Below are 19497 nucleotides of genomic sequence, written 5' to 3' on the forward strand. Positions count from 1 at the left end.
CTTTTTCTGTAGACTAAAGACAAACAAATTCACGGACAAATCATTGCAGCTCTGTGAATATGGTGAAAAGAGTCAAGATTATACTTGCTAAACAGCTGGACGTCAGCTCAAAGCAAACTATACCTGTAACTCAGGTACAGCTGGCCCCTTCTCTGCACATGCTCCTGTGTATCTGGGAAGGGGGTAGGGCAAGACCAGTGGGTAGGGGCTCAAAACACTCTTGATGTCGCATTTAGAAGGTTGAGCTTCTTCCCTTGACATGGTCACCTGATCCAGAACCAGGAAGTTATTATTTGGCGTCCAGACGGTGCGTGTTTGTGGGAGGAAGGGTGGGCGCTGGAACATCAGGGTCACGGACATTGCACCCAGAGTCACCAGGTCAAAACTAGAGTTGAATAAGAGTAAAGCAGAGTAAGACTGGAGGAAGACTGGAAACACAGACATACAGTGTGTCTATTTTCTGTTTGTGTTTGTACCTTCCATCTTGTCTACTTATAGTGTAACCATATTCAGGATGCTGTGGGAAGGTGACGTTCACTCCAACAAGAGGAGAGCCATCCTGCAACACAACGCTACCGCGAATCACCGCTACCCGGCTGGCGAAACAAAGATGGGAAGCAGGGAAGGAACAAGAGAGAAGGAGACACACAAAGAGAGGGAAAGACAGGCTTACAATGATGGAGAACATAATCATTGTTTAAAGAGAGGTATATTGTGAAACGGCAGCCAAACGACCTTGTGTGTAAAGAAAAAGCAACTGCATTTATTCTACTCAGTACAATACCCTTCTTTAGCACAGAGAAATCTGCTAGAGATTGCCAGGATACAAGGACCATAAATATAGCTTCACCCACAGTAAAACCTTTCAGCACCTTGTCATATAAAAAACAAGTTCCACATCATGTTTATATTACAGTGACAGTGGTACCTGCAGCAAAATGGCTGTGTTGTTCTTTAAATAGCCCTTAAGTCACATCTCTACTATCTTGAAATATTCCTCTTTGCAGGTTAAGTGTGAAATACACTGCTTAAACCTGGAATAATTGCTGAACAGGTCAAATGAAGACAGATGCAGAGATAAACATGTGTTGCGAGCAGACACAAACCCACACACACACACACACACACACACACACATATACACACACGGGTTCACTGATGGAACCGATCTGTTACTCCACAAGAGGGATAAATGAAGGATAGTGAGGTTTCTCCAGGTGGCTGCATTACCCCATTTGTTACGCCTGTCCTGAAAGCTGCCATTGATTTCCCCTCTAAGAAAACAGCCACATAATTAATTTATTTGTTTATTCCACAAGTGAAGAAGAGAAAAATCGCTTTTTGCCATTTTTTCAGAGATGCATGACTACTTGTTTTCCAAACCAATCTTTCGAGGTTGTCATCCCGCCGGTGAGATGTACAGTATTTCTTCTGTTAGATGCCAGTGAGAGGCCACTGAAAAATTTATGGTGATGCCTTTATGACTGGTGTAACTGAATGACACATTAAGCATTAACATGTAACATACATACTCTGCAGTTGTAACCAGACATTGATACTGAAGGACAAAGCACTGCTTGTGTAACTGCAAATCTCCAGGGGAACACAGAGAAAGGCGATGTGTGCACAGACATGTGAATACATGAAAAGTCATTCACATGCCAGTTTGCAGATGTGTTAATACACATTAATACAGATGTATGTTTGTTACTATCTATCTATTACTCATGTCTTTGAACTTGCTGTATGGTCAGATGACTCAAGGACAAAGATGTACAAAACAAACACATGAAGGTATTCAAACCCAGGCGAGCAAAGAGTAAACAAGCACATACCTGGTATCAAAGGGCACATCACCAGGGAGAGTGTGTGTGGCCGCCTTGCCAAGGAGGAAGCGTATGCGGCGGTAGAAGCTGTAAGTGTGTGTGCTGGTTGGCGAAGGGGGTGCGGTTGGGGGCTGTGGGCTCTGCTGCAACAGGGCCAAGGGGTCGGCTGAGCCATGACACAGGGGGTCAGAGCCACAACTTAGCTGCTCACAGCAGTCTGGATCAACACAGTCCATCAGGCCGTCTACATGGACAAAAAAATGTATTAAAATATATAAAAATAATAAGTAAATAATTAAATAAAATACACATTAATAGACAAATAATATTATGTGAGGATGCTCAGATTTACACAGTTTATTGTGCATAGTTAATAAAGGATAGATTTAACTAACTAAGCTGCTGAGAGCATACGTTTTTCTAAAGGCCAAAGTACTGTAGACACCTGCAGCATAAAGACATGGACAGGACACCATAAAACCTGCCAGGAAATAACTTTTGCATGGCTGGCTGGGGAGAAGCTGTACTGGAGGGATCTAATCTACAATCATCATTAGCACAGGTATCAATCAAATGACATTCATTAGCGGCAATCAGTGCACAAATACAGCATCTACTGCTATAAATCAGACCTGAATCACCAGCATTATTTGGATGTGATCCATAAAAGTCTGGCGTAAACAATGGACAAACCAAGGCAGCAGGTAATAGGAGCCAGGCTAGCATTTGTGTCCTATTTCAAGCCTGTTTCTGAAAAGGCAGGAAACAGTGCTGACATTTAAATGCATCTGACCACAGAGCAGAGAGCTAAAGGCCAACAATATTCTATTATAACCTCCTCCAACAAAGGAAGCATCGTACAATGGCTGATTTCCATAAGATCCACCACTCTAACTTGAAAGAAGACTATTAATTGAATTTCTAAAATCACTGTCATTAAAAGAAGTATATCTTTATGTAGGCACGGCTATTAAAGATTACACAGAGTAAAATGTGGATTCTGAACATATGCAATACATATAAATATGTATTTAAATGTGATTTTGCTGCCTAGTGCCTGGAATAAATTGCGTTTCTTTTTCATGAGCAAGAACAATACATGCGCTCCACTCTCCCATCCAGGCAGAATAATTGAAACTCGCTCTTCAAAGTTCCTCTTTATTCTCTGATTACGTGTGATAGCATCTTTCCATCTCTGTCTATCTTCAGAGACAAAAAAGATTGCTCTCAGAGAAGTCTATGAGAGTCTACAATATATGTGCCAATTAGGGAAGATGGCTGAATTGTGCTTTTCAAATTATGGCATTTGAAAAACTGCACAGTGGTGGAGGGATAGAACGTTAGGAGAAGTGTAAATGGTCTCCATAAGGCTGTGTTAGTCTTTCTCTAGCATAATCATCCTTGAACTGAATGGTTTGACACCTACAGCAGAGACACTTGACGACGTTTATCAATGTTCATTTGGCTTTATGTTATCATGTATATACTGAATACTCCTTTTGCATATAGTGCCATAGTCTAACACCTATGCTTTCTTCCCACCACCCACTCACCACCTTAACCTCTGCTTAACCTGATCATTTGTAGAGAAAGTTAAGTTTATTATGACATTTAATCAAATCTGCACATATGTATGTTTTGAAGATAGTCCAGCCATCTAGTAATAAAGCTGAATGGCTCATGACAAGAGCCACTCAAGAGCACCTTTCTACAAGATCTTAAATTGCCTAAATGAAAAACAAATAATTAAACACTTTGGAAAACACCAGTGTATGATTTCTTGCCAAGAGTTAAGATGTCAAGACTGTTACTCTTGTCGGATGCTCCTCTTGCATCTATCTATTCAGTATAAGGCTGCAGTCAGCAGCCAGTTGGCTTAGCTTAGCAAAAGGACACAGCTAACACAAGTAACAAAATCTGCCTACCAGCACATCCTAAAGCTCACCAACATGCTGTATGTCATTTTCTCTAATTAGCAGTTTTACAGGAGCTGGCAGCCAGACAGTCAACAATGACTGCAGACCAGCACAAACCAACTTCAACTACGATCCCATTTTAATATTCACATGCTCCTTGTTATGTTATTGTTTAGGTTTTGTTATTTTTCGAAAGTCATACATATGGACGCCTAAATATAATGTTGATCTATAACCTGATCCATTTCCTTTCGATGCTGTTCCTCAGGTTCTGTTAGTTTAGGTGTGACTGAATTAAGAGCTAATAATGCTTGCATAAAATGTGTACATTTATTATGTGAATAATGCGACAATTCTTTTACTGTTATTATTTATTCCCTAAACAGCATAGATGAAATACACATTAATAATAAAAATATATTCACAGCAATGTAAAAGACCGTAATCCATTAATTCAATACATAACCAACGGTGCCTACACTGCTGACAGGCCAAAGTCTATTTGCTATGACTTGTTCCATTTATTCAGCCCTTTTTTTTACAGTCCACATGGCATTTTTTGCATGGCTCTGAGGTTATAATCCAGAGTGAGGGCCTGTAATTTGTGTTTTGAGCAGTCATCTACTCTGACTTTTTGAAGTGTTGGCTCAGTGCGTCATGCAGCTTTGGTAAACAATGCGCAGGAAAAAAGGTTACATTGCAGCTATCAGCATCCCACACAGCCATGAAAAAGTGACTAGAAAAACGTATGCATGTGTTTGAGGTTTCCTGCTGCTGTATGCACTGATTCAAACGCCACTCATCACAAAATATGGAACCACACAAACGTACACACATACACAGGCAGTAAGCTTTTCCACCAAACAAAAGCAACACTACCTTGTTTGCAATGATGGATTACAGCACTGGCTTAACAGCCATGTCCATAATGGATATTTGATGGAGTTTCAAAGTGAATGGGCACAGTTGAAAACAATGTAATATTGCAACATATTCTGAAAAGTGGCAAAGAGTTGCAGATGGGACTGAAATGGTTGGGAAATTACTGTAATGAGCACACATCCTGCTACTCGTGAAATGCTCCTTTCTTATCACTTCACCTGAGGATAGAAAAACACAGCTATGAGGCTGAGCGACACACACCTCTCACCTGTCATCAAACAACTCAAAACCAAAGAGGCAGAAGAAGAAGCAGTGTGATTTGCTGTATTTAGACTTGTGAAATTTTCGGAAAGCCTTTTATCCTAGCAGGTGGTATGCATATTAGACATTTTGCTGTGATAAGAGGAAAAAACAGACAAGCACACTTGCACACACATTCAATTCATATTCAATATAATAATGACCAGCAGGACTCTACAGGAGTCTCAGCAGGACTGGGACAGCACAGAGAGATGAAGGGGAGGAACAATGAGGCAGATTTTTCGGCAGGAGAAACACGAGGAGAAGTAATGGAAAGGAAAGGACAATCTGACAGAAAGACTGAAATAAAAGAGGTAGGAAAGAGAAAAAAGAGATAGAAAATGATAGATGATGTTAGAATGTCACCTCCGTCGTTGTCTGTTCCATCACTGCAGTCAGTTTCCATGACAACACTGCATCCAGGCCCACTCCATCCAGCCTGACAGACGCAACGCCAGCCGCTCTGCTCCAGGGTACAGCGGCCATGCCCGCTGCACAACCCTGGACAGCCGTCTGTAAAGGTTTGTCCCAAATACACGTGAACACACACACACACACACACACACACACACACACACACACACACACACACACACACACACACACACACACACACAATTTGGCATTTTTGAGCATGTTGGATGAGCACAATGTCAAATTTAAATACTAAATAATAGATAAATTACCTTTCACTACGACGTCCAAATCATGAGTAACTGTGGAAAAAAAAAAAGAGAAATGGCTGAGAAACAGCAGTTGTAAATGGAAATTGTCCCAACAACATCACTTTTTTATCTATTAATCATACTAATCTAAATATGACAAGGAATATTTCAACACTCCCACATGCACTAACACACTTCGCACCAATGTTACAATGCTCTCCCTCCCAGCCAGGCTGGCAGATGCAGGTCCCATCGTGGCACTGGCCGTGTTCTTCGCAGCGAGGATGGCACGCTCTCTGGTCGCACGCAGCGCCAATCCAGCCCTCTTCGCACTGGCACCGGCCCTCTGAGCAAACACCATGGCTGCCACATGGCACCGGGCACAGCTCTGCCGAACAGGTGGGTGGGGATATACGTGAGAAAAAAAGCGTGTAAAAAAAGTGAGAGGAAGAGAGAATGAGAGGGAGGGGAACAGATGGAGGAACTGAGCGTTGGAAGAAAAGAAAAGGTAATAGAGGCACAGGGGACACTGAGAAAAAGAAAAAAGTCAAAAGGAAAAAATCTGAATTTGGGGTGAGCCATCGGATATAGGTAAAAGAAGAAGGAAAAAAAAACAAGCAATAGAAGGGAATAACCTCGGAGACTAAAAAGTCTACTTTCTCACAATACACAATCTTCCCACCTCTAATAGCTGAGCTCCCTGAAGGAGGGGAAGAGTGAATAGACTCATAATAACAGCCAAATGATTTGTATTTGCGCCGCATATTTAAACTACAGGGACTCAATTCAGCTCTATTATTCTTCTCTGACATTTTGATCAGATTTGGTGGGTATGTTAATACCCTTTTTCTTTTTCCTCATCTCTCCATCTTTGTCTCTGTCAGCTTTCTCTTTCCTGTATCCCCTTTTCCTCCCTCTCTCAGGCAACATCCTTTTAAATTTCGTTCTTCCTCTTTTTGTCTATTTCCTTCTCTGTGAGCTCCTCACCATCTTACACAGTCTTTCTCTCTCTCTCTGCAGATGGAAAGCCTCATCCATCAGTAAAGAGAGCAAAGTGCTGGAGGCACACAAAGACTACTTATCCAGCTGCAGTAAAAAGTTATTTCAATTTAAATATACATAGCATGAAGAAGGAGGAAAAAGTGGATTAAAGTTGGAGAGTTTTCTAGCTCTCCATTAGAATTACATTAGCTTAGCTATGCTTCAACAAGACCAGGATGTGGAATTGCTGGGTCCTTTTGATTAAAAGCCCGGCAGGTAGAAAGAGGCCACTCATATCTCTGATATTCAGCCACGGTCTATCATTATCATGGGCTATATCACTATAATAAGGCATGCACACACCTGAGCAGAAGCTAATACCAACACCCTGCAAATCATTGGTGTACATGTTAAAGCTAATCCTTCTCAAAACACGCATTAGGCTAGTGTGGTGGAAACAGAAGAAAGTCTGTCTTCTAATGGCTATTTTCCTCCATGTCAGCTTACACTGCAAGGACAAGGACACTTTTCTCACTGTGTACTGCACAGTACTGCACTCTATATTTTAGATACCACAGCGTGCCGGTGCACATGCTTCACTTGTCTACCTCACTGCCCTTTCTTTACAAATATATATTTTAATCAGCATAGATCCGCTGCCTATTTTAGTAGATGGAGTTAACTGGGTGCAAAGAAACGTCAAAGTATTTGTAGATGTAAGAAATCTTTAACCACTATATTTAACAATCATGCAGTAACTAATATTTAGCATACGGATAAATGGATATGCAATAAACATCAGCAAGCTTTTAAATGCCAAGCTGAATGTTTCTCAGCATAGCAGTTGCTGAAATGCCTTGCAGCAAAGTGGTAACAGAGGCCTGTCTTTTTTTTTTCCTCTCGCCTGCCTTTTTCTCTTGTTTAGCTGAAGGGAACATGTGTGTGCACGAGCATGTGTGTGATACACTATAAATGCACAGTAAAGTGAGTGATGGTGCAAGGGAGGGCTGCAGAGTGCTGCCGTCAGAGAGTCATGATGGGAAATCTCATTTACGACCAGCATGAAGAAAGCGCAAAAACACAAATGCAAAAAACACACAGACACACACACTGTACAATTCAGAGTGGCCCCAATTCACATTTCTCTCTCATGTCTATGAAATCCCCAGAAAATAGTATCTGGCAAGGTCATGTGTGCAACAAGAACACTGGCAAACTAGTGATGTGCACTTGCAATTTTCAGTGTTTTTTCTGCTTGTGAACAATAATCCTCAGGTCTTACCGGTGTAGCAGTCTGGCCCCGTCCAGTTGGGCTGGCAGGCGCAGGTGTCTGACTCAGGGAGATAGGTGCCATGTCCTGAACACTGTTCCTGACAGGCTGGCAGCGGGTCATCACAGCTCACTCCTGCCCAGCCTGCAGAGCACACACACTCCCCGCGCACACACACGCCGTGCCCACCACACTGAGGGTCTACACAGTCCACTGCAGAGAGAGGGAGGACGAAAGAAAAGCAGGAATGAGTCAGAGGTGAGGGGAGGGAGTGAAAGGCTGGGGTGTGGGGGGACACGCCTGTCTCATTATAATCATCAGTTCACCGAGTATGAAAGCAGTGTTCTTTGCATCCCATCCAGGAGTTAACCACCCTAACCACAGCCCCTGTTTCTGTTCCACAACATTACACTTCATAGGACACTTAGAACTGAGGCTTTGATAAGGGGTGAAATGGGTTGGTTTGTGTGTGTGTGTGTGTGTGTGTGTGTGTGTGTGTGTGGCATGGCGGTCTGCGTTACGCTGTGTTAGTGTGTGTAATTACAGCTCTGAGCACTGAGCCAAAGCTCAGCACAGTTCAGCTCAGCTCAGCTCAGCTCAGCTCTGCTGTTCAAGGTCAAACATGTGATTGAGTCTCTGCTGGCCCAGATACTGAAGGCAACAGCAGGGCAATCTTTAGGACAGCTGTGCCATCAGGTTATGACCAAGTGTACACGTCGTAATTCTATTAAATACTATGGCTTTGTTTGTTTTTGCAAATTTATTGAGTGATTTTACACTGGACACCTGGATGAGGAGGATATGACAAATGTAAATGTAAGGTGTCTTAGCTACAGTGCCTGAACTACACGAGTCATACAAACACTGGACTATTGGGTTTCACTAGCTCTACTTACAGCTTTATGACTTGGAAAACAGTATATACTTTATATGAAAATATGCAGTGTATACACATGTGGTTTGTCATTTTAATAATAAGTTTGTTTAGAAGAGCTTCTTTAATGCAATTTAAAATGGTTTGGATTTTTTATCCTGTTACCACAAACAACAGCATATTCTGCCTCAGTAGCATTTGTTTTTTATCTAGTGTTAACATATTTTGAGATTTTGCAAGAAAGGCCGCTGTCGTGCTTTATGCAAACATAAGTATACATTTGCCAAAGACTAATAATAAGACTTATTGCCTGATCTATGTTTTTTTTTTTTTTTATAAGCCTGCATTTGTTAATGTTTTGCTGAATTTGCACCATGTATTGGCTACAAGCAATTCCTGCTTGTACTGAAAGAAACTGTGGATGCAGAGACAATCAGGTAGACTGATTTAATATACTGTAAGACACAGGAAGTCTCACTTTGATGTGAAATTAATTTGAGACTGAAGACCGGTAGTTATGCGGAGAGTGTTTTGTGAGAAGTTCAGAGGAAGTTCAGTGCATTTCAATTTGCCACTGACATTGTCAATTATTTTCATGTCATCTGACAAGAAGAGGTACAAAGGAACTACTGCATGTGCATTTAAACTAATGAAAAAAACTAAAAACTAATGAAGAATTTACTAATTTCATATTTTTGGAGAAACTCAACAAGCAGAAAACACATTATTTACAAATCCATCAGATATAACGTATCACTGGCACCTATTACATGTCATGTTTCTGTATAGCTGATGACTTTAAAATCTGGCATTAAGGTCTTACTTAACTTAAGTAAGTACTTAGTGTATGTTAAATACAACTGTAACCTATTGTTTACCCCAAGTGGTTGATAAATTGGCTGGATGAGGGGCCTCCACAATCACCCTATATTCCAATGGGAACATAAGCAAACAAGTCATATTTCTCAGATCTTAGCAACGGCACCTGCGTGTACTCAGTCTAAGTGTATTTGCACCACACCCTCATATACTGTATGTCCGATTTACTGGCTGGGTGCAATGTCACAGATGAAGCAACAGGTGCAGTTTCAACACTGCTTGCTCTTAATGTGGGAAATACAAAATTTAAAATAACTTAAAAGCATAAGTTTGGTAATTTGACAGCAAACATGACTCCACTGTGTTTACTAGGCAGATGCTAACTTCCTTTGATTTGGTGCTGGGCAGGGTGAAAATGAAGACACTAAACATATTAGTGTCTTTGTTTGCAAATTCCTTTTTGTGTTTGAGAATATTTCCCTGAAGAATAAATAAAAAAAAAACATAGTGTGATACATCAAGTCTTTAATTGTGTGGTATGGAGAAAAAGGACACATGGAAGTGGTCCCCTGAAAACAGAAAGTTAGCGCTTATACCCTCATTTGGACTGATGGCCTAAAGATAGAGCACAGCTTTAAATTATTATTTTTTAAAGGTACTGCATAGCCTTTTTAATAACTAAATCTGTAATTTACATGAAGATGAACCCTTTTTTTTCTTCTGCGTTATGACAAGAGAAAACTCACCTTGTTCACAGTTAACCCCTTTATAGGCCGGACTACATATGCAGATTCCTTGGATGCAGGAACCATGGTTGGAGCAGGTGGGGTCGATACACTGACCTTCCTCCACATTACACTCTGCTCCCTTCCACCCTGCCAGGCAAACACACCTTCCTTTCTCATACACGCCGTTACCGCTGCACAACACAGGGCATGAATCTGTGAACAGGACAAACACAGATTAAACCCACATTGTACACACACACACACACACACATCGCTGCAGTATATTAGCTGGAAGACCGCAGTAACCTACAGTGAGTGGGGCTACGCTCTCTTATCTCAGCCAGTACGCGGATTCAGCAAATCCCAGCTGCCTCTGTCTCCCTCTCTTTCTCTCAGACACACACGCACATACATATACACTCTCTAGCTTATCCCTCACGCTGTTTCAATTTACTCAAGCACCACCTGAGCCTGGCTACCACAGCAACCCAGGAATTGTAGAAAATCCCCCCAACGTCACCTCTCTCGCTCTGAACAGGCCGTGAAAACAATTGTGAAAACGGAAGATTAGGAAAGAGAGCATTAGGGGTTTATGGAATGAGGCTGGAAAGCAGTGCTATCTCCATGCAGTGGTGATGGAGTAATGTAATGACAGCCAGATAGAATAAAGCAAGTGAACGTCTGACGACGGACTGACAGTTACACCCTCCTCCCTTTCGTTGTAGCAGGCATGGCAGCATGGGACTTCAAATAGATTAGATCCAGAGCCATCGCCTTTTGTTCTGAGATAATTTGTGATGAAGGCCTTGTGCGTTCATGCATGCGGGCATGTGTTCTGTGTTTGTTTGATCTTTTGTTAAATCTAACACTCTGCACCCCAACAGTCATAAATTCACACTTTACTTTTTACAATTCCTGCCAGAATTTGCTGTCTAACTTTTCAAACTGAGAATATCATAACGCAAGCAAATGAGAAAAGAAGAGAGAAACATATGAATAAATGATGAGCATAAATAAATCATAGGATGTGATATCATATCATCTGTTTTTACACAATGAGACAGATCGAGCTACAATGATTTTACAAAGAGGGACAGAGGGAGAGAGAGAATAAGTAAGGGATAGAGGGAGGAAGAAGTGGCAGACAGAAACCATGAGAAAGGAAGGAAGCGCATGAAGAGACAGAGAGAGAAGAAAATGAAAGAGACGAGGAAGAGTAAATATGAAGAAAGAAGAGAGGCTGTAGTTAGGGGATGATGTTGCTCTTTTCCTGCTATCAACAATGACTTAAAACTTAAAACATGTTTTGTCTTTGTAGACAAAACCTGTTAGAAGTCATTGCTCTGTGCCAGAGAAATTCTAATTTGTCCCAAAAATATTAAAAACAACAACGTCTGAACCTTAAAAAGAACCGTTACACACAAACAAAGGCTAGTTGCTAATAAAAGCCAGGTAAAAAAACATTAAGCATCGAGGGAAATTACCTGTACTCTATTAGCTCACATGATAAATTCACTCCGCATCGGTTTGATCAGTACAATAGCAGCTGTCCTCCATAAATAGCCTGTATTTGATGTGAATGTTTTGCCTGAGGTCAATACATTTGCATTACATATACTTTTTAGGAGCTTGCTTATTCCATTGTGCAGACAATCTTTGTTTATTTTGTCCTGCACCTGTACCCAACTGGGGGCTGTATGTGCATGCTTTCTACTTTTTCTCTGCTTCAATTCAAAAGTGTAGCAGCAACACTGAGCCACTGTAAAGGCCTTGATGTGAGTCATCACAGCGGGAAGTGTCGAGTCTTACTGACTGTAGTTTAACATGGCTTGAAAAACAGCAGAATGGGAAAAGGCTGGTGCATGGATTTAGCAAACCTATTTCTGTTGAATAAGACAAGCTCAGTGCAGCAAAGAAGTGACTACATCTGAGTGTGTTGGTGTACTGATGAAATTTGTGCGATTATACTGGAGTGATCCAGATCGGAGGAAGACACAGAGACGTTTAGAGCTCATGTGGAAGATAAGAGTACAGGATCTACAGCAGAAAGTACTGGTGCAGTGCTTATCTACTAGTGCATTTAATATGTAATAATACACTAATGAAAATGGTCCCTTGCTAATACAGTTGTTACTCCTCTTTAAGGATTGTTTGCTACCTATATTGCCAAGTTGTTTATCAAGTTATGGAACCTTTAAACAACAACAATTACAGCAGAAAAATTAATAGGCTGTGTAACAGACAATGTAATTTGGTAAGTATTTAGAGATGGATGTAAGCATTGTTGGGTTTAGTTCTTAGTATTTGTTAAAAACAAGAAACATATAGAATAATACCAGCCTGTATTTCTCACCTTTGGCACAGTCAGGACCCAAGAATCCAGCGAAGCAGTGGCAATGTCCCGCCACACACTCTCCGTTTCCATTACAGTCTGTGGCGCAACCGTCCATAGAGTCTGCACAACCACACACAGTCAAGTCAGACACACAAGGCATACAACAAACAAAAAAACGTGACAATATCCCACATGCAACTCCATAAGTTGGCGTGGCTTACTGTTATTGAATGAGAGATCTGATAAGCAATGGATGGCTCCCCAGACACAGGAGCTATATTAGATTAGTCTGATCCAGCTGCTATCACTCTCTGGGGAACGGCCAAGCACTCACTTACACTCAGTAGCACTAAGCACATTATACTGCATTACAGGTTGGGAACACACTGAGCACAAATTTACAAACATCAAGGCTTAATCAACAAACTGTTTACAACTATGCAGTTTGGAACAAGATAAAAACTGAGTGCACAAGTTGGTGGACAATGGGTTATACTGTGTCGCCACAGCAGCTACACTTTGAGCGTGGTGAAAATGTAAGGGATGCTTGTTCCTAGTAGTGCTTTATCACATCTGAATACATGTGTTTCATCAGGTTCTTCTATGGGCTATATGCATCATCCTTTTTCTTCCATCAGACTTCAATTAGCTGCCTCCTTTTTACCGGTGTCCTTTTCTCCCATTGATATGTCCATCATGTCAGATCTCATTCTCTGGGTACAGACAGCATGGCAAAGATAAAGAGAGAGTGCACTTTCATGCTTTTAGAGCATTATATAAGCCTGTGAGCTCCATCGGTTCTCCTTGAGACGGAAGACTCGGGTGGTGAAGTACCCAGAGGCTTGAGTTGGGGATCTGTACTGTGCTGCTAGTTGTCTTGTGCCAGGAAAGAAACCTCCATCTAAGCAAGATAGAGTAATTAAAATAGGTGTCAAGGATGTCATCCTTTATTTGACCCTGTGCCGTCCTGCTTGGCTCCTCCGTACGAGGATCGACTCTGGAGTCAAACCGCTGCAGTCCCGTGGCTCACTCTGTTCAGGGAGCATGGATGACAAATCCTTTAGTGGAATGGCTCACGCACACACACATTCACAAACACAAGCGTGCAAAGTTATTACGTGACACCCGCCTTGAGGCACGTGTGACACATGCTAATGAGACAGGCCCTGCCAGTAGCCGGCAGCATGGCCTTATCCTCCACAGCAGCACATCGCTACAGAAACCAAAGTCATTTTCACCTCCATCACCTGTCATCGTCACACTGATGGAGAGAAGGAATGGCAATCATCTTTTCTCCCACACATTCAGGAGGACTCGCAAACCTTTCTCCATATGCGTCTCCTTCTCGCTCTTGAAAAAAGCCTCACAAAACTCCAATATTGTATCTGGCACCTGACACATGCAATGAACAAAAACTCATCTGCAAGGTCACAGGGTTCTTTTTTATTCCAGGGGAGACGAGTGATCCGTCAGAAAACTTACAGAGCTGTAAGGTACAGGGTTGTAACAGTGATATAAGTGCCCTATCTTCCAGGTCAATGTCTCAACTATAAAAATCTCCAGGCAATTAACAGCTAATGTATGAAGAGTCATGTCTTTATTTGTTACAGTACATAGTGTGTGTGTATGTGTGTGTACATCTGTGGAACATCCACTCTGTTCTTTCCACTGACTAAACCCTTCCCCGTTAGGAATCACTCATGCCATAAGTTATTGCAGTTAAATGCTATTATAAAATGGGTGCTTCCAGCCAACTGATCTGATTGGTCAAATAAGCATTCCAATTGTACTTTATGAGCCCATAAAGTTTCAGCTATGCTTTATGACCCTTGAGCTTAATGAAAAAAAAAAAAAAAAAGCTCAGCTAACTAGAAGTATCCAGTCACCAGCTAACCACTTTTTTTGATTAGCATCTATTTTGTTCAAAGTTCCACATATCCACATTAAATCGCTTTACATTTTTTTAGCCCTCTGTGTAACACATATAATATTCGAGAGGATGCGTGATGACAGGTGAAGTATAGCAATTATATATAATTAATAGCTCTGCAGAAAGCACTGCTCTCTGCTGAGGCTGAGGAAAATTAGAGAAGATGGGGCTGGAGCTGGTGGTGGCAGACTGTGGTTCACAGGTGAATTTCAAGGACAGCGAAGAAGGGAAAGTGTTTTATCTACAGTTTCGTTTTTGTTTTGTTTTTTTGCAGAGAGAAATAAATAAATAAATAAATACACTTCACATAAAACACATAATTGCATTGATTTCAAAAATCAAATCTCTAACCTATTTATTCTTTTAGTCAACATTTTGACTCTATGTGACCTGTTTATACAATCACTAAGGAGTGACTGTAGTATACTGATACATACATATCAGTATATATTACAGTATGTACATCAGCTTTCTTGCTGACAGTTTTCTGTCCTACTCAGCAGCAGCAGCAGCAGCAGCTGCGGCAGCACTGAATTAAGATGTAACTGAATGCTCTGTGTCTGTGAGACTGTCTGTGGATAGATGAAAGAACAACATAATGTCTAATGACTGATACAGGTCAGTTACCAGCTGACCAAGCACACAGGGATTTGAAATCTTTCATTTCACTTTTATCAAGATGATGATTATCGTGATTACCCATGAAAGTGGTTTCTGTCTAATTTAACCACACAGCTCATTACCTTTAGTATCATGTTTTACATACAGTATGTCCCCCCCCCCCCCCCCGGCTTCTCTGAAAACAAGCATATTTATGCACAACAGCTACATTTCATGGATTGTTTTCGTGTTATTTGTGTTCTCATATTATCTTTCTTGTGATAGTCTACACTGTATTGATTTTCCTTTATTTAATTTATTTATTATTACGATGGTCTTTAGCTATGTTCTTATTTATACTCTCTGTTTCACAATGTATCCAGTTACCATTTGCAGTGGAAAAGCTCAGTTTCCCGAAAGCGATCATCTCATTTCTTCCTCCCCTCCCCATAAAGCTCCCCTCTCATGCTGTAACATACTGTGTCTCTTATTAGAATTTATTGTCCTCTAGCTCAATGGTTTTGATTTTCTGCCTCCAAAACAATGCAGTGTCTGTTTGTAACCCTCATTAGAGGTGTAAATGGGCAGTGAAATGAACTTTGACATCAATCCATTAATAATATTTTCCTCTTTCAAGCCAAATCACTTGATTAATTATTTGAAAAACCAAAGCGGACTAAAGGCTGCTATTCTGAGCCCATCTGTTGTGTCTGTATTTGTTTTGATTATTGAAGAAAGGAAGAGAGAAAAGGAAAGTTAACTCTTTGTAAACACCGCTGGCTCCAAAATATGGGACTCAAAATAGATCTGGTATATTCCAGATTTTACTGACAGCTCACGTGTCAACAAATGTTTGACAGCTCTGAAATAAAATCTGTGTTTAGCTGTCGCATGCTGTCACTCATTATATAAAGCACTCTGTCGACACAACAATGAAAGATGTCTTCAGTCCCATGTTTTGGCATCATGCAGCTTTTTCCTGACTGGCTTACAACCTGGGCCTTAAGAGGATGCTGATACATATTTAGCTTATACATATCGAGAATGCTCTGTGTAATCTTCCTGATTTATTGACTAACATAAAAAACGTTCATTGCTCCCCTTAAACAGCCTTTATCACCTTGTCATTTGAGCCACAGATATGGGTTGGGAGGATCCTACTCCACCTCCCAGTTAGCTCAGTGCAGTGAATCTTTGTTGTCATGGCTGCAATAATAACCCCAGAGTGTACCAGGTTTAGGCACAAAAACAGGTTTATGAAAAGAGGATTTGGTTAAAATAATGACTCAGTGTCCTCCCTGAACTTCTCTTTATGCAGACATTGTCACACGTGGAATGAGCCACCGAGGTCACCTTATTATAAAATATCTTGTAGGCTGTAGCTATAACACTCAATCTGCTTTGCAAAGTTCAACAGGTGAGAGAAATACTTGCAAAGAACCATCAATGTGCTCCCGCTGCTTTTCGTTGCTTGAGTTATTTAGGCATCACTGCACCCTACGTCTTCATAGCATGTGAGGTTTGAACTTACGAGAGTATAATTATGGGTAACAATCATTTAACAGGGCACTAGCATTTGAAATGGCTGCCTCATCACATACTGCATATGTCGCTATGTTACCAACCACTTTTTGTTATAGCAACACTTCTCTTAAACACTACTGGACAAAGTGGGAGTGCAGAAACTGCCCTGGTAATTATTGACTTGTCTATATTCAGCCACGTACTCTTGCATTATTCACATCCTTCAATTTACACTTCCTTCCGTGTGTGTCATAGCAATGAGCTGCAGTTAGCAAGCCCTGTCATTATTGCAGGAGCTGTCCTCCCCTTTCTAACTGCTGTCTCTTGCCATGCCAAGCTCACTCTTATAATAGGAAAAGTTCCTTGCAAATGTCAATGAGTTTCAAATCACTCTAGGCCATGTTTTCTGCATATCAACAGAAAGGGGAGAGAGGACAAGAGAGTGAAGTAACCCTGAGATCCAAACACTGAGATGCACTAATAATACAACTCTATAAATACAGAAGGAGGACAAATATCAATGGCATATGAAATGGATTCAGGAAAAAGAAATCCTACTATTCTCAGTGAACCTGTAATAATCCACCTCACCTATGGGAGTGCTGTGGAGTAACACTTGCTCCAGGTTACGTCCGTCATTGTAGAGAGCAAGGTGCCAGGTGCCAGGGTCCATGTACTCGATGAAGCCTGTTTCTTGGAGGCCGCTCAGCAGTAGGCCTTTGGGAGCTTTGGCAGTTGAGACGGGATCAGTCAAGGACCTGGGCAGCGCCTTTCCATCCAGCAGTTTCACAAAGTCGAACTGTACACGATACAGTAACACAGTACAGACATCAGCAAATTCGTCCAGTTGGAATGAGCAAGACAGGAACTCATAAATCCTGCATAAATGCTACGAAAATCCACAAGTCAAACCTTGCATAGTGGCGTGTGGCTGGTGTGAGCAGTGTGAAACTACTAACTGAATGCTATTGGAGAACTACCTGCATTTAAAACAAGTTGTGGAATAATATTAGTTGTAACAGATATGAACTCTGAAACGGGAAGTCACAGAAAAGAGGGGAAATCATCCGTGGCAGCTCAGGCCTCCAACAGACATGTTCCATAGCAGTTGGTTCAACAACTTGACGTGCCGCTAATAGCATGGGCAGACGTTACCACCCAGGTTTTCAAATGGAACACACTATTATTTCATCTGTCTAAACCTTCCTCTGCTTCTTTCTCACCCTCTTTAACTTTCCCCACCACCCTCGTCTCCCCCTCCCATCCTCGCCATCCTCAAACCTCCTTGAACTAGCAAGCACTCTGTGAGTCTTATTCCCCCTGAGGGCTGTGTGTCACACTAGTGTCAAAAACAGCTAATTAGACCTCTTCATGCTGGCGAGAGCAGGGGGCGCACTGATGTTAAAAAGCAGATGACTCAGTGTGTGTTGTATTTTTGTCTGTATCTGTGCTTTTTGCATGGCATAATACTCTTCTAAACCGTGTACGTATCCGTGTGTGCCTATTGTTTCTGGGAGTGTGTGTGAGGCACACTACCTCCACACTAAGCTGACTAAATCAGAAATCTGTGTTTCCTTGCGATAACGATACTCATCCACATCTTTAAAGTCAGATTTGTAAAGATTTCTGTCCACGTGGGGTGAAAAATATCCTCTTCTTCCTCATGTTAAGCTTAGCTTACAAGTTAAATTTGATAATGGGACACACGCAGTAAGATTGCTCTGCAGTCAGTTGCTTTCCATCAACTCTTAGACTTTAAGAGTTGTCTCTTAGACTTTAACACACAAGAGTGCTTTAATTTCAGCTTAAGTCAAAACACCATTGCTCACATTTACATATTTTCTGTTCTGTTGTTGTCAGAACAAGTACAAAATAGTGATTTGTTTGTGGATAATCAAAAGTACCTGTTAAACAGGAGGACAGCAATTGCTCTGCTGCACTGAGGCGCAGATCACATAATTATTTTATTTTCTTAAACGACTTTGACAAAACAAGCGTAAATATAGTTCATCACCTGCATTGTGCAACTGATTTAACCCATGTTTTAAAATGGGCAGGACAGATAGACAGACAGACACAGACAGGAACAAACACACAACCCATGACCTCCCTGAGCAGGTATGCCTCCTGAGCTCTGTGATTTGAGAGATTTATAGAGGCTTAATTTGAATGAAATTAGAAATTAAAGTTTAAATATGATACTAAAATAGTTTGATTTGAGATACACCGCCCAGCCACAACATTAAATCCGTCTGGTGGCTACAGGTTTGTGGTGTACAGGAATCAGCAAGGGCCAAAAATTGAATGCTGGCTGTGATTGACAGGTGTCACACAGTGAATCACAGCTTGCTGCATATACTGCTGCATATAGCAGAATGGTCAGAGAGAAATATTTTGTTCAGTGTATGACCACCATCATCACTAAAATGAATTCTAGATTTCAGTATTTTTATTGCCACATTTTGACAAAATGAATCCATTTCAGTTGGTAACTATGGAAAGAAAAGTAAAGATTTCTTTACACTTCCTTACTGAGGGTAAAAAGCCAAAATGAAAGAAATAGGTGCATTTGTTTGGATGCAATCTGTGGTAGCTGAAGCAAACAAGCCCATCTGGGTGAACAGCATGTTACAACTTTACCTGAGTGTGTGTAGGCGGTATGTTCCTGCGTCCATAGACCCCCAGTAGTGCGTTGTGTGACAGAGAGAGGTTGAACTTGATGTAGGTTGGATGGTGCACAGTCATATGAAACCTCCAGAACAGTCCTGGTGGGATCGCCTGGCTCTGCTGGGTTCCCATGTCAACCTCGCCGCGGTCGATGGCTCGACCTCGCACCCACTTTTCTGC

General features: G+C 41.3%; 1 protein-coding gene across 1 annotated transcript in view; it reads right to left on the reverse strand.

The window, feature by feature from the left end:
• The window catches only part of tenm1 (teneurin transmembrane protein 1), a 148856-nt gene that overhangs the window by 50144 nt on the left and 79215 nt on the right, over positions 1-19497 (reverse strand). The window contains exons 7-17 of the mRNA XM_026357422.1: positions 19291-19493; positions 17242-17449; positions 12615-12716; positions 10280-10474; positions 7853-8053; positions 5792-5977; positions 5611-5640; positions 5291-5437; positions 1836-2070; positions 477-596; positions 124-385 (exon numbers count right to left, since the gene is read on the reverse strand). Of these exons, the coding sequence (XP_026213207.1) occupies positions 124-385; positions 477-596; positions 1836-2070; positions 5291-5437; positions 5611-5640; positions 5792-5977; positions 7853-8053; positions 10280-10474; positions 12615-12716; positions 17242-17449; positions 19291-19493 (1889 nt within the window). The remainder of the gene's footprint in view (positions 1-123; positions 386-476; positions 597-1835; positions 2071-5290; positions 5438-5610; positions 5641-5791; positions 5978-7852; positions 8054-10279; positions 10475-12614; positions 12717-17241; positions 17450-19290; positions 19494-19497) is intronic.

The sequence above is a fragment of the Anabas testudineus genome, chromosome 10 (genome assembly GCF_900324465.2).
Source record: "Anabas testudineus chromosome 10, fAnaTes1.2, whole genome shotgun sequence".
NCBI classification, from domain to species: domain Eukaryota; kingdom Metazoa; phylum Chordata; class Actinopteri; order Anabantiformes; family Anabantidae; genus Anabas; species Anabas testudineus.